This window comes from Bos taurus, chromosome 17, assembly GCF_002263795.3.
Source record: "Bos taurus isolate L1 Dominette 01449 registration number 42190680 breed Hereford chromosome 17, ARS-UCD2.0, whole genome shotgun sequence".
NCBI classification, from domain to species: Eukaryota; Metazoa; Chordata; class Mammalia; order Artiodactyla; family Bovidae; genus Bos; species Bos taurus.
The window spans coordinates 13,208,800-13,224,029 of NC_037344.1; the positions used below are offsets into that span (position 1 = coordinate 13,208,800).

General features: G+C 39.0%; 1 protein-coding gene across 5 annotated transcripts in view; it reads left to right on the forward strand.

Annotated features, from left to right (window-relative positions):
• Positions 1-15,230, forward strand: part of ANAPC10 (anaphase promoting complex subunit 10) — an 83,007-nt gene that overhangs the window by 22,081 nt on the left and 45,696 nt on the right. For 4 of the 5 annotated variants that reach the window (XM_005217513.5, NM_001080357.2, XM_010813723.4 and 1 more), the window contains 2 exon segments: positions 1,102-1,192; positions 14,916-15,036. In XM_005217513.5, coding sequence (XP_005217570.1) covers positions 1,102-1,192; positions 14,916-15,036 — 212 coding nt within the window. 5 annotated transcript variants of the gene reach the window in all.

Here is a 15,230-nt window from a genome sequence, read left to right on the forward strand (position 1 = left end):
TGTTATGGTCACAGGGTGTCAGAACTCCCACTCTGGTCTCCCAACTCTGTTTAACTGAGATTTCTGTTTATTAATTTTTTATGCTTCTAAGAATTGAAGTCTGGTTAAGAGGATGGGAGAATTTTGGTTAATTTAAATTACACAGTACTGACCATCCTGGGCTGGAAGAAGCACAAGCTGGAATCAAGATTGCCAGGAGAAATATCAATAACCTCAGATATGCAGATGACACCACGCTTATGGCAGAAAGTGAAGAGGAACTAAAAAGCCTCTTGAAGAAAGTGAAAGAGGAGAGTGAAAAAGTTGACTTAAAGCTCAACATTCAGAAAACTAAGATCATGGCATCTGGTCCTATTACTTCATGGCAAATAGATGGGGAAACAGTGTCAGACTTTATTTTTTTGGCCTCCAAAATCACTGCAGATGGTGACTGCAGCCATGAAATTAAAAGATGCTTACTCCTTGGAAGGAAAGTTTTGACCAACTTAGATAGCATATTGAAAAGCAGAGACATTACTTTGCCAACAAAGGTCCATCTAGTCAACGCTATGGTTTTTCCTGTGGTCATGTATGGATGTGAGAGTTGGACTGTGAAGAATGTTGAGCGCCGAAGAATTGATACTTTTGATCTGTGGTGTTGGAGAAGACTCCTGAGAGTCCCTTGGACTGCAAGGAGATCCAACCAGTCCATTATAAAGGAGATCAGCCCTGGGTGTTCTTTGGAAGGACTGATGCTAAAGCTGAAACTCCAGTACTTTGGCCACGTGATGTGAAGAGTTGACTCATTGGAAAAGACTCTGATGCTGGGAGAGATTGAGGGCAGGAGGAAAAGGGGACGACAGAGGATGAGATGGCTGGATGGCATCACCGACTCGATAGACGTGAGTTTGAGTAAACTCTGGGAGTTGGTGATGGACAGGGAGGCCTGGCGTGCTTCGATTCTTGGGGTTGCAAAGAGTCGGACACGACTGAGTGACTGAACTGAAGTGAACTGACCATCCTCTTTATCAAACTTGCTGGACAAATACATATAGTAGTTTTATATTTTGAATATATGGCTCTTTCTTTTTCATGAGAATTCATTGTCACTTGTGATTTTAGGATTTGGAGTGGATCAGTTACGAGATGACAATCTAGAAACTTACTGGCAATCAGATGGATCCCAGCCTCATTTAGTGAACATACAATTCAGGTAATACATTTAAAATTTTTTTCAATTTGTATAGGTTATAAGTGGACAAAGAAGTTGATTTTATTGACAGAAAATTTAAATATAAAAATTATAGTGAAGTACACTTAACTCTGCTCTTTTAAGCCTCAGAGATTACTTTTCTACTCAATTAGATTCTGTGTTTTAAGTTTACTCTGTGTTATCCTTTATTAATTCTTTTTTTTTCCATTTAATCAATACTTTTTGTTGAAGTGTAGTTGATTTACAGCATTGTGTTAATTTCTGCCGTACAGCAAAGTAATTCACTTATATGTGTGTGTATATGTATATATGTACACGTTCTTTTTTTAGAATATTCTTTTCCATTATGATTTATCATAGGGTATTGAATGTATTAAGAGGTCTCTGTGCTATATATAGTACGACCTTGTTGTTTTCTTTATGTATTCTTCATGGTATTTACACAGTTCCTTTTATGTAGATATTTGTCAGATATAGTTTTCAGTATGATTTATATCAGAAAAATATGCTTTGCTTACGCCTTAATGAATTGCTTTAAGTATACCAGAAGTGATGATGTTAAGTTCATTAGCTATAAACCGTTCATGTAACTTCTCATATTTATACTTCCATTTGGAAGAAAACTTTATTTACCTTATTACCTCTAAGGACACTTTCAGTTTTGAAATGCTTAATTTTGGTGTAAATGAAAAACAGCCATATGTTTGTCAGTTGCTTTGAATTTATTGATAGATAGGAACCAGTCAACTTGCTTATCTTGCTCCATATACACCATCTCTTTTAACATTCTGTGTATAGTATTTTTAGTTTGTTTTCATTGTCCTAGAATACAGATCAACACATTTCTTATGAAAAAACCTGGTAGTAAATCTTTTAGGCCTTTTGTGCCGTCTGGTCTCTGTTGCAGCTACTCGTTAATGCCACTATAGCGTGAAAGCAGCTGAAGGCAGCGCATAATCACTGAATTCAGCTGTTCAGAGTAGTCGTTGTAACGTGAAGTGAAGTCGCTCAGTTGTGTCCTACTCTTGGCGACCCCGTGGACTGTAGCCTACCAGGCTTCTCCGTCCATGGGATTTTTCATGCAAGAGTACTGGAGTGGGTTGCCATTTCCTTCTCCAGGGGATCTTCCAGACCCAGGGATTGAACCCAGGTCTTCTGCATTGCAGGCAGAGCTTTACAGTCTGAGCCAGCAGGTAAAGGTCCTTGTTTATTTTATACACAATAGTGTATGTATGTTAATCCCAAACTCCTAATTTATCTGTCTGCCCTCCCCTCCCGCACCGCCCTGCTATTTTCTCTGGCAGCCATACGTTTGTTTTCTGTTAATACATGGATTTGTTTTGTAAATGAGTTCATTTATATCATTTTGTTAGATTCTACTTGTGAGTGACATTTGATACTTGTCTTTGTCTGACTTACTTCACTTAATATAATAATCTCTAGGTTCATCCATGTTGCTGTGGATGGCATTATTTCGTGTATATTCCATTGTGCATATATACCATGTCTTCTTTATCCATTTGTCTTTGGACATTTAAGTTTCTTCCATCTTTTGACTATTATAAATTGTGCTGCAGTGAACATTGGGGTGCCTCAGTCTTTTTGAATTATAGTTTTCTCCAGATACATGCCCATCATTGGGGTTCCTGGATCATATGGTAACTCAAGTTTTAGCTTTTTTGAGGAACCTTTATACTATTATTCTCTAGGGCTTCCCTGATAGCTCAGTTGGTAGAGCCTGTGATGCAGGGAACCCTGGTTCAGTTCCTGGGTTGGGAAGATCCCCTGGAGAAGGGATAGGCTACCCACTCCAGTATGGTAAAGAATCTACCTGCAGTGCGGGAGACCTGGGTTCAATCCCTGGGTTGGGAAGATCCCTTCTGGAGTGGAGAATTCCATGGACTGTATAGTCCATAGGATTGCAAAGAGTCGGACACTACTGAGCAACTTTCACTTCCTTCCTCATATTGTTCTCCATAGTGGCTGCACCAACTTACATTCCCATCGGACATGTAGGAGGGTTCCTTTTTCTCCACACACTCTCCAGCATTTATTATTTGTAGACTTTTTAATGATAGCCATTCCAACTGGTATGAGGTGATACCTCATTGTAGATTTGATTTGTCTAATAATTAGCGATATTGAGAATCTTTTCATGTGCCTGTTGGGCATCTGTATGTCTTCTTTGGAGAAATATGTTTAAGTATTCTGCTCATTTTTTGATTTTTTTTTTAAATTAAGCCTTATGAACTGTTTGTGTATTTTGGAAATTAATCCCTTGTTGGTAGCATCATTTGCAAATATTTTCCCCATCTGTAGGTTGTCTTTTCATTTTGTATATAGTTTCCTTTGCTATGAAAAAGCTTTTATTAGGTTTCTTTTGTATATTTTTTTTTATTTAGGCGACAGATCCAAAAATATATTGTGGCAATATATGTCACAGAGTGTTCTGCTTATGTTTTCCTCTAGGAGTTTTACAGTATCTGGTCTTAAATTTAGGTCTTTGATTCATTTTGAATTTATTTTTGTGTGTTGTGTTAGAGAATGTTCTGATCTCATCCTTTTACATATAGGTGTCCAGTTTTCCCAACACCATGTATTGAAGAGACCATCTTTTCTCCATTGTATATTCTTCCCTCCTTTGCTACAGATTAATTGACCATAAGTGCATGGATTTAGAGCTTCCCAGGTAGTGCTAGTGATAAAAAACCCATCTGCCAATGCAGAAGATGCAAGAGATGCAGGTTCGATCCCTGGGTCAGAAAGATCCCTTGGAGGAGGGCATGGCATCCCGCTTCAGTATTCTTGCCTGGAGAATCCATGGACAGAGGAGCCTGGTGGGCTACAGTCCATAGGGTCACAGAGTCGGACATGACTGAAGTGACTTAGCACACACACAGTCACACATTGATTCATTTCTGGGCTTTCTGTCCTGTTTCATTGATCTGTATGTCTGTTTCTGTGCTGGTACTATACTGCTTTGATGACTGTAGCTTTGTGGTAGTCTAAAGTCAAGGAGCATGATTCCTCCAGCTCCATTCTTCTTTCTGAAGATTGTTTTGACTATTTGGCATCTTTGTGTTTCCATACAAGTTTTAAAAATATTTTGTTATAGTTCTTTGAAAAATGCTATTGGTAATTTGGTAGGGATAGGATTGAATCTGTAGATTGCCTTGGGTATTATGGTAATTTTAACAATAATGATTCTTCCAGTCCAGGAACGCAGTATATCTTTCCATCTATGTGTGTTGTCTTTAATTTTTTTCATCACCATCTTATGATGATCAGTTTTTGGAGTACAGGTCTTTTGCCTCCTTTAGTCAGTTTAGTTCAGTCGCTCAGTCGTGTCCAACTCTGCGATCCCATGAATTGCAGCATGCCAGGCCTCCCTGTCCATCACCAACTCCTGGAGTTAACCCAAACTCACATCCATCAAGTCAGTGATGCCATCCAGCCATCTCATCCTCTGTCGTCCCCTTCTCCTCCTGCCCCCAATCCCTCCCAGCATCAGTGTCTTTTCCAATGAGTCAACTCTTCACATCACGTGGCCAAAGTACTGGAGTTTCAGCTTCAACATCAGTCCTTCCAATGAATACCCAGGACTGATCTCCTTTAGGATGGACTGGTTGGATCTCCTTGCAGTCCAAGGGACTCTCAAGAGTCTTCTCCAACACCACAGTTCAAAAGCATCAATTCTTTAGCACTCAGCCTTCTTCACAGTCCAACTCTCACATCCATATATGACCACTGGAAAAACCATAGCCTTGACTAGATGGACCTTTGTTGGCAAAGTAATGTCTCTGCTTTTTAATATGATATCTAGGTTGGTCATAACTTTCCTTCCAAGGAGTAAACGTCTTTTAATTTCATGGCTGCAATCACCATCCCAAAAATAAAATCTGACAGTGTTTCCACTGTTTCCCCATCTATTTCCCATGAAGTGATGGGACCAGATGCCATGATCTTAGTTTTCTGAATGTTGAGCTTTAAGCCAACTTTTTCACTCTGCTCTTTCACTTTCATCAAGAGGCTTTTTAGTTCCTGTTCACTTTCTGCCATAAGGGTGGTGTCATCTGCATATCTGAGGTTACTGATATTTCTCCTGGCAATCTTGATTCCAGCTTGTGCTTCCTCCAGCCCAGCATTTCTCATGATGTACTCTGCATATAAGTTAAATAAGCAGGGTTTACCTCCTTAGGTAGGTTTCTTTTTAGGTATTTTATTCTCATTTGATATGATGATAAATGAGATTATTTCCTTAATTTCTTTTCTGATATTTCATTGCAGTATATGGAAATGCAACAGATTTCCATCTATTAGTATCCAGCAACTTTACTGAACTCACTGATGAGCTGTAGTAGTTTTTTAGTAGTGTCTTTGGGATTTTCTAGGTACAGCATCATGTAATTTTGCAAACAGTAACAGTTTTACTTCTTTTCCAATTTGAATTCTTTTTATTTCTTTTTCTTCTCTTACTGCTGTGGCTAGGACTTCCAAAACTATGTTGAATAAAAGTGATGAGAGTGGGCATCCTTGTCTTGTTCCTGATCTTAGGGGAAATGCTTTCAGCTTTTTGCCATTGACTATGATGTTAGCTGTGGGTTTGTTGTATATGCCCTTTATTCTGTTAAGGTATGTTCCCTCTATGCCCACTTTCTGGAGTTTTATCACAACTGGATGTTGAATTTTATCAAAAACTTTACCTACATCTCTTAAGATGATGACATTGTTTTATTCTTCAGTTTGTTAATGTATATTTCATTGATTAACTTGAGGATATTGAAATATCCTTGCATCTCTGTGATAAATCTCACTTGATTGTGGTGTATGATCCTTTTACTGTATTGTTGGTTTCGGATTGCTAATATTTTATTGAGAATTTTTGCACCTGTGTTCATCAGTGATATTGGCCTGTAATTTTCCTTTTTTGTGGTATCTTTGTCCAGTTTTGGTATCAGAGTGATGGTGTCCTCATAGAATGAGTTTAGAAGTATTTCTCCCTCTGTAATTTTTTGGAATAGTTTAAGAAAGATGTGTTAACTCTTCTCCATAGTTCCTGGCTTACCTCTGCAGCCCTCTGGTCCTAGACTTCTACTTGTTGGGAGTTTTTAAATTACTGATTCAGTTTCAGTACTGATAATTCATCTGCTCATATTTTCTGTTTCTTCTTGGTTCAGTCTTGGGAGGTTGTACTTTTCTAAGAATTTGTCTATTTCTTCCAGGTTTTCCCTTTTATTAGTTGCTCGTAGTGGTCTCTTTCAATTCTTTATATTTTGTGCTGTTGGTTGTAACTTTTCCTTTTTCATTTCTGATTTTATTGATTTGGTCCCTTCCCCTTTTTTTCTTGATGAGTTTGGCTAGGGATTTATCAATTTTGTTTATCTTTTCAAAGAAACAGCTTTTACTTTCATTGTTCTTTTCTGTTGCTTTTTAGTCTATCTGCATACTGAGTTGCTTCAGTCATGTCCAACTCTGTGACCCCATGGACTGTAGCCCACCAGACTCCTCTGTCCATGGGATTTTCCAGGCAAGAATGCTGAAGTGGGTTGCCATGCCCTTCTCCAGGGATCTCCTCCGATCCAGGGATCAAACCTGCATCTCTTAATGTCTTCAGCATTGGCAGGCAGGTTCACTAGGATTCATATAGAATTGCTATTATTTCTTGCTTAGATAGGCTTCCTTGGTGGCTCAGATGGTAAAGAATCTGCCTGCAACGCAGGAGACCTGGGTTTGATTCCTGGGATGGGAAGATCCCTGGAGGAGGGCATGGCAACCCACTCCAATATTCTTGCTTGGAGAATCCCTATGGACAGAGGTGCTTCGTGGGCTCAGTCCATGGAGTTGCAAAGAGTTGGCTATGACTGAACAACTAAGTACAGCACAGCACTTGCTTAGATATTTGATAAAATTAACCATTGAAGCTATCTGTTCCCAGTGTTTTTTTATGTGAAGTTGTTTTTTTTTTTTAAACATACAATTTATTATTTCTTTAATTTATTTTCTATTCCTGAATCAGCTTTCTTTCTTGCCGTAGCACAGATTTTCTCTTCAATTACCAGTTTATCTCCCATTTCATTGATACATTTCTCCCTCCAGAAAAATATAGTTTTTTATGCCTCAATTGTCAGCAGGTCTTAAAATTACTTTTTAGTGTAATTTTAATTTTATATTTGGGTATAGTTGATTTACAATGTTGTGTTTGTTTCAAGTGTACAGCTAGGTGATTAAGTTATATATATGTGTATATATATATATACATACACACACATATTGTTTTTCAGATTCTTTTCCCATATGGGTTCTTACAGAATATTGAGTAAAATAGTAGGTTCTTGTTGATGATCTGTTTTATTGAATCAGTTTTGGTAAGTTGTTTTCAAAATTCATCTAATTTATTGGCCCAAAGTTGTTACCAATATTCCGTTATCGCAATAGTGTGATTTGTAAGAAAGATACATACTTGGTTATTCAGATGTCTCATATATACTTGGTCTTCATTCATACTTCCTGGCTCACAGCTCCCTAAACCCTTGGCATTTCCTGAATGATAAGAGCAATGGGATGATATTTGACTTCTTGCTCTCAGGTTCTTGAAAACACTTAAGGGAAGGGGACTTTTGGATTCCCCTCAAGGGTGGAGCTAGTTGTGGAGAGAATCAGCCATGTGACGAGAAGGTTGGAACTTGCAGTCCCACCCCGTGATTTCCAGGAAAGGGAGACAGTATTTTCCAGTATGTTCACATTATTCTGGAGAAGGAAATGGCAACCCACTCCAATATTCTTGCCTGGAGAATCCCATGCACAGAGGAGCCTGGCAGGCTACAGTCCATGGGATCGCAAAGAATCAGACATGACTGAATGACTGACACTTCACATTATTTCCCATTGCATATGCTGTTCTTTAGCCTTGCTACTTCCTAATCAAGAGATGGCATCTATGACTCCTTTCTTGAAACTAATCAGGCCTTTGTGGATTTCTTCTCTAACAGAATATGGAAGTTATAATACTGTTCTTTCTAAGACCTGGTCATAAAAGTCAGTTTCTTCCTTGTTCTCTGTTTAATGGATTCTTTCTCTTGGTACTCATTTACCATGCTGTGAGAAAACCTATATCAAATAGAGAAACACATAAAAAAAAATGAATCAAAACCCAAGTCCTCAGCTAAGCTCCCAGCTGACAAGCGGCACAGCTTGCCAGCTGTATGGGTGAGCCACCTAGAAGCTCATCCTTCAGCTCTCGAGTCAAGTCATCACACCCGATGCTGTGTGGAGCCTTCACTTCTGGGCCCTGTCCAAATTCCAGATTCATAAACAAAGAAAAAAATTATTTTTTTAAGTCACTAAGTTTTGAGATGGTCTGTTGTATACCTATAGATACCTATTTATGTTTTCTCTTTTTAAGTTACTATTTTTTAATTCCATCATTTCTGTCTTTTCTTTAGCTGCCTTAATTGACTGATTTTTCCTCATTCAGTTCAGTTTAGTCGCTCAGTTGTGTCCGACTCTGTGACCCCATGAATCGCAGCACGCCAGGCCTCCCTGTCCATCACCAACTCCCGGAGTTTACTCAAACTCATGTCCATCGAGTCAGTGATGCCATCCAGCCATCTCATCCTCTGTCGTCCCCTTCTCCTCCTGCCCCCAATCCCTCCCGGCATGAGGGTCTTTTCCAGTGAGTCAACTCTTCACATGAGGTGGCCAAAGTACTGGAGTTTCAGTTTCAACATCAGTCCTTCCAATGAACACCCAGGACTGATCTCCTTTAGGATGGACTGGTTGGATCTCCTTGCAGTCCAAGGGACTCTCAAGAGTCTTCTCCAACACCACAGTTCAAAAGCATCAATTCTTCGGCACTCAGCTTTCTTCACAGTCCAACTCTCACGTCCATACATGACCACTGGATAAACCATAGCCTTGACTAGACGGATCTTTGATGACAAAGTAATGTCTCTGTTTTTCAATATGCTATCTAGGTTGGTCATAACTTTCCTTCCAAGGAGTAAGCGTCTTTTAACTTCATGGCTGCAACCACCATCTGCAGTGATTTTGGAGCCCCAAAAAATAAAGTCTGACACTGTTTCCCATCTATTTGCCATGAAGTGATGGGACCGGATGCCATGATCTTAGTTTTCTGAATGTTGAGCTTTAAGCCAACTTTTTCAGTCTCCTCTTTCACTTTCAACAAGAGGTTTTTTAGTTCCTGTTCACTTTCTACCATAGAGTGGTTTTTCTGATTCTTCATAGTAATTTTTTATTAGATGCTGGATATAGTAAATTTTACCAAGGTGAGTGTTGGATTTTTTTTTTTTTTTAAGAGAATTAGACTTTGGTCTGGCAGTCAGCTAAGCTACTCAGGAATAAAGCTGATGGGGTTTCCCTGGTGGCTCACTGGTAAAGAATCCACCTGCCAATGCAGGAGACATGGGTTTGATCCCGGGTCCAAAAAGGTACCACCTGCTGTGCAGCACACTCTAGAGCCCGGGCCCCACACTGCTCAGCCGCCATAGCTCCTGAAGCCTGTGCGCTCTGGAGCCTGTACTCTGCAAGAGAAGGCGCTGCACTGAGAAGCCTGTGCACTCTGGAGCCTGTACTCTGCAAGAGAAGGTGCTGCACTGAGAAGCCTGTGCACTGCGATTAGAGAAAACCCCAAGCAGCAATAAAGACCCAGCAAAGCAAAAAAACCAAACCTAGTTTCTTTATTAAAAAACAAAGAATCAACTTGATCTGTTTTAAGCTTGACTTTAAGCCTCTTTATCGGGAACCTAGAGTACCTTTTGTAATGGGATAGACAGTAAATATTTTAGGCCTGGCAAACTATATTAGGGTTCAATAATATTGAACTCTAAAATTAAACAGACTTACCCATCCAGTCATCAAAGTGCTAGATGGGTGGAGCCAGCCCCTATTAAATGTGTGATGTGAGGGTTCTAAGCGCATGTTTGCTTCCTGTCAAACTTTCTCAGAGGAAGGGGAGAGTAGTGGGTGAGGGGATAGAGAAAGGCTGGGAAGATTACTTATGTCATCAGAATAAAAGATTACACTCTTTCTTCTCCCTTCTTACAGTACTTTATCCTAAGATGCCTGGCATATAGTAAGCATTCAGTTATGGTGATTATTATTATGATGATTTGAGCAATTTGAGTAGCTGTCACTGTCTCCTCATCTATGCATTTACCCTTCCCACATACATTGCCATTGGACAAACAGCATGATTTTGTATGCAATATTAGTTTTTAAATTTACCACGAGATAAAAATTATAAATAAGTTTAAAAGGCTTTATGGAGTAATAGTTTTAAATTTTTCGTGAGGCACAGTTTGCTTTGCAAATCTAATGAAACTACATATATAGTATAACTATGAACTGGACAGGGAACAACAGACTGGTTCCAAATAGGAAAAGGAGTACGTCAAGGCTGTATATTGTCACCCTGCTTATTTAACTTATATGCAGAGTACATCATGAGAAATGCTGGGCTTGAAGAAGCACAAGCTGGAATCAGGATTGCCAGGAGAAATATCAGTAACCTCAGATATGCAGATGACACCACCCTTATGGCAGAAAGTGAACAGAAACTAAAAAGCCTCTTGATGAAAGTGAAAGAGGAGAGTGAAAAAGTTGGCTTAAAGTTCAACATTCAGAAAACTAAGATCATGGCATCTGGTCCCATCACTTCATAGGAAATAGATGGGAAAACAGTGGCTGACTTTATTTTTTGGGGCTCTAAAATCACTGCACATGGTGACTGCAGCCATGAAATTAAAAGACATTTACTCCTTGGAAGGAAAGTTATGACCAACCTAGACAGCATATTAAAAAGCAGAGACATTACTTTGCCAACAAAGGTCCATCTAGTCAAGGCTATGGTTTTTCCTGTGGTCATATATGGATGTGAGAGTTGGACTCTGAAGAAAGCTGAGTGCCGAAGAATTGATGCTTTTGAACTGTGGTTTTGGAGAAGACTCTTGAGAGTCCCTTGGACTGCAAGGACATCCAACCAGTCCATTCTAAAGGAGATCAGCCCTGGGAGTTCTTTGGAAGAAATAATGATAAAGCTGAAACTCCAGTACTTTGGCTACCTCATGCGAAGAGTTGACTCATTGGAAAAGACTCTGATGCTGGGAGGGATTGGGGACAGGAGGAGAAGGGGACGCCAGAGGATGAGATGGCTGGATGGCATCACCGACTCAATGGACGTGAATTTGAGTGAACTCCGGGAGTTGGTGATGGACAGGGAGGCCTGGCGTGCTCCGATTCATGGGGTCGCTAAGAGCTGGACATGACTGAGTGACTGAACTGAACTGATACCTGTGATTTCTGGGGCTACCTAGACCTGGCTTACTGGTAGCTCAGTTGGTAAGGAATCTGCCTGCAGTGCAGTAGGCCCAGGTTCCATCCCTGGGTGGGGAAGATGCCCTGAAAAGGAAATGGCAACCCACTCCAGTATTCTTGCCTGGGAAATCCCATGGACAGAGGAGCCTGGTGGGCTACAGTCCCTGGAGTTGCAAAGAGTCAGATATAACTGAGCCATTAAATCATAGACCCGAGGGTAAGAACCCATGATGTAGATCAAATTTAAAGAATTATAAACATCTACACACTACTGTTAAATGGTGTCAACAGCAATGTTGAATAAGCTAAAATACAATTAATAGAAAAGTGATGATAGTTAAGATCCTGTGAGGCAGGCAGACACATGTGTGAACTCCGACTCAGCCCACTGACTAGCTTTGTGACTTAAGCCAGTTACTAACTGGACATGGAACAACAGACTGGTTCCAAATAGGAAAAGGAGTACATCAAGGCTGTATATTGTCACCCTGCTTATTTAACTTATATGCAGAGTACATCATGAGAAACACTGGACTGGAAGAAACACAAGCTGGAATCAAGATTGCCGGGAAAAATATCAATAACCTCAGATATGCAGATGACACCACCCTTATGGCAGAAAGTGAAGAGGAACTAAAAAGCCTCTTGATGAAAGTGAAAGAGGAGAGTGAAAAAGTTGGCTTAAAACTCAACATTCAGAAAATGAAGATCATGGCATCCGGTCCAATCACTTCATGGGAAATAGATGAGGAAACAGTGGAAACAGTGTCAGACTTTATTTTTTGGGGCTCTAAAATCACTGCACATGGTGACTGCAGCCATGAAATTAAAAGACGTTTACTCCTTGGAAGGAAAGTTATGACCAAGCTAGAGAGCATATTAAAAAGCAGAGACATTACTTTGCCAACAAAGGTCCATCTAGTCAAGGCTATGGTTTTTCCTGTGGTCATGTATGGATGTGAGAGTTGGACTGTGAAGAATGCTGAGCGCCGAAGAATTGATGCTTTTGAACTGTGGTGTTGGAGAAGACTCTTGAGAGTCCCTTGGACTGCAAGGAGATCCAACCAGTCCATTCTGAAGGAGATCAGCCCTGGGATTTCTTTAGAGGGAATGAGGCTGAAGCTGAAACTCCAGTACTTTGGCCACCTCATGCGAAGAGTTGACTCATTGGAAAAGACGCTGATGCTGGGAGGGATTGGGGGTAGGAGGAGAAGGGGACGCCAGAGGATGAGATGGCTGGATGGCATCACCGACTCGATGGACATGAATTTGAGTGAACTCCGGGAGTTGGTGATGGACAGGGAGGCCTGGCGTGCTGCGATTCATGGGGTCGCAAAGAGTCGGACACGACTGAGCGACTGAACTGAACTGAACCGGAGTGTTACTTTTTTTCCCTTCAATCAGTAAAATTGAGATGATAATATTTCCTATATCACAGGGTTGAGGAGTCAATGAGATAATGCATATATAAAACATTCATTCTGGGCCAGACACAGAGTATATTCACTTATTCACTCACTGTTTCTGCTGTTGCTGTTGTGTTTATAATTATTAGTGTTGTTACTATCTATCCTTTGCCTTTCTAAGCTAACTCTGATTATCTTTAGGTTCAGTGACTAAATTATCCTGAATTTAATAACAGAGATGAAATTATTCTGAGCAGAAAGTTTGGTCCTTTAGATCTGCTTTTGTTAAGAAAGAAAAAGGAATCCTTAAGAGTCATCTTCATGATCTTTGATCTTTTCACGATAAGAAAGACCTTTCACTGCCTGTTTATGGCTGGTGTATCAGGGAAAAGATCTTTTGTACGCCCTTCAAAATTTCCCCTTTTTCCTGTGTTTCCCCTCCTGTCTCCTTCCTGGCCCAGCAGACAGAGAATGATGTCTGTTTGATACCGCTGGCCTCTTTTGAAAATCTGGTAATGGCATTTATCCTGTCAGCAGTTCTTGAGTATTTAGCGTTTTACATCTTGATCTGTCTTTATTACTTGAGGAACAGCCCTTAACTTTCCCCATTCCTTTCTGATGAAAAGCTCAGGCTATAGAAGTTTGGTCCCCTCACTAAGCTACAGATCCCCTGCTGTTTTTATAGACCGACTTTTGACACAGACTGCTTCTGTTCAAGTAGCTCATTGTTACTAAGTGAGTGCCAGTTTATACCAGATCTTAACTTTTAAATCAAGTTGAAATAGACTTCTTAATGGTTATTTTGGTGCTGTTTAAATTGTCTGTTTTTTCCCCCAATGACCAAAATAATGCACGCTTATTTTAAAACATTAATCAGAAAATATAGAAATCATAAAAAAGAAAATAAGCTCTATGCCATCAGAATACTCACTTATTACTATTTTTGTATGGTTCTATATAGGCCTTTTTCTGTACGCATGTAGGTTTATATGACTTAAAATATTTTTTGGTTTTTCCCAAAATGACATCCTTTTTTTCCAGTCTGTTTTATAATCTGCTTTTCCCCCTTTTTTAACTATATATTTATGTGTATCTTAAATAGTTGTGTAATATTTCATTGAATTGGTGTATTGTAATTTGTTTAACTAATTCTCTATTGAGATAGACATTTAGGTTATTTATAATTTTTCATTGACTTAACTGCAGGACCATGAACATTTCTCTTTATCTGTTTTAGAGTAGTTGTGTTATTGTCTTTTAATGCATTCTTAGAAGTTCTTTGTGAGTCAAAGACTTTGCCTCTACTAAATCGCCATGAATGTACATTTCCCCAATCATATTTGGGTATTATCAGTTATTTTCATATTTCCCAGTATGATAAGAAAAACACCAATGTCTGTGTTTTAATTTCCTGTTTCTTTGATTATTGGCGATTGAATATATTTTAATTTTTTTTGGCCACTAGCAGCAGCAGCAGTTCTAAGATGTATATTTTAAAAGAGTAGAGGTTTATTTCTTGCACTAAGTAATAAGATTATGCTTTCCAGTTTTTAAACATTTTTCTCTTTGCTAGACTTAGTTTCTCACTTAGCTAGTTATTTTCAAGTATTAACATAGGAAATTAAGTAAGTACTAACTAGAAAAGAAAACCAAGCTTGTTAGAATAATCTTCTTTGTCTAAACACAAGTGAGGAGAACTGACACTCTCAATGCTTATTTGCACTCTAAGGTACCTATTTTGGCTTAACTGGTCCTTCTTTAGCATCTGGCTCTTGACCATGTTCTAGGTGAGAGATGTTTGTAAAAGTAACGTGTATGTGTTTTGTCACATGTTCTTCATTTTTATTATTGTTAAAGGACATGGAAATCATTGATCCAAATACTCATTTTGGCAAAGTATGACTTTTAAAATCAGAAGATAAGATGTTTGGGATATAATCTTTGCACATGATAAAAGCATGTTGTTTTTACTTTATTGCTTTTAGAAGAAAAACAACAGTGAAGACATTATGTATTTATGCGGATTACAAATCTGATGAAAGCTACACTCCAAGCAAGATCTCAGTCAGAGTAGGAAATAATTTTCACAACCTTCAAGAAATTCGGGTATGTCTTTAAAAATTTTTTAAATATTTTGTCCGGTAACATTTGCCATTTAGAAGATGGTCACTTTTGACACTAAACAGATTAAAATGTTAATTTCTAAAAGGGAAAGTGTTAATATTTTAGAAAACACTTTATATTTCTTATATTTTAAATTTTCTTCTAAATTCTGATTGTCATCTGTATTTTTTCTCCAG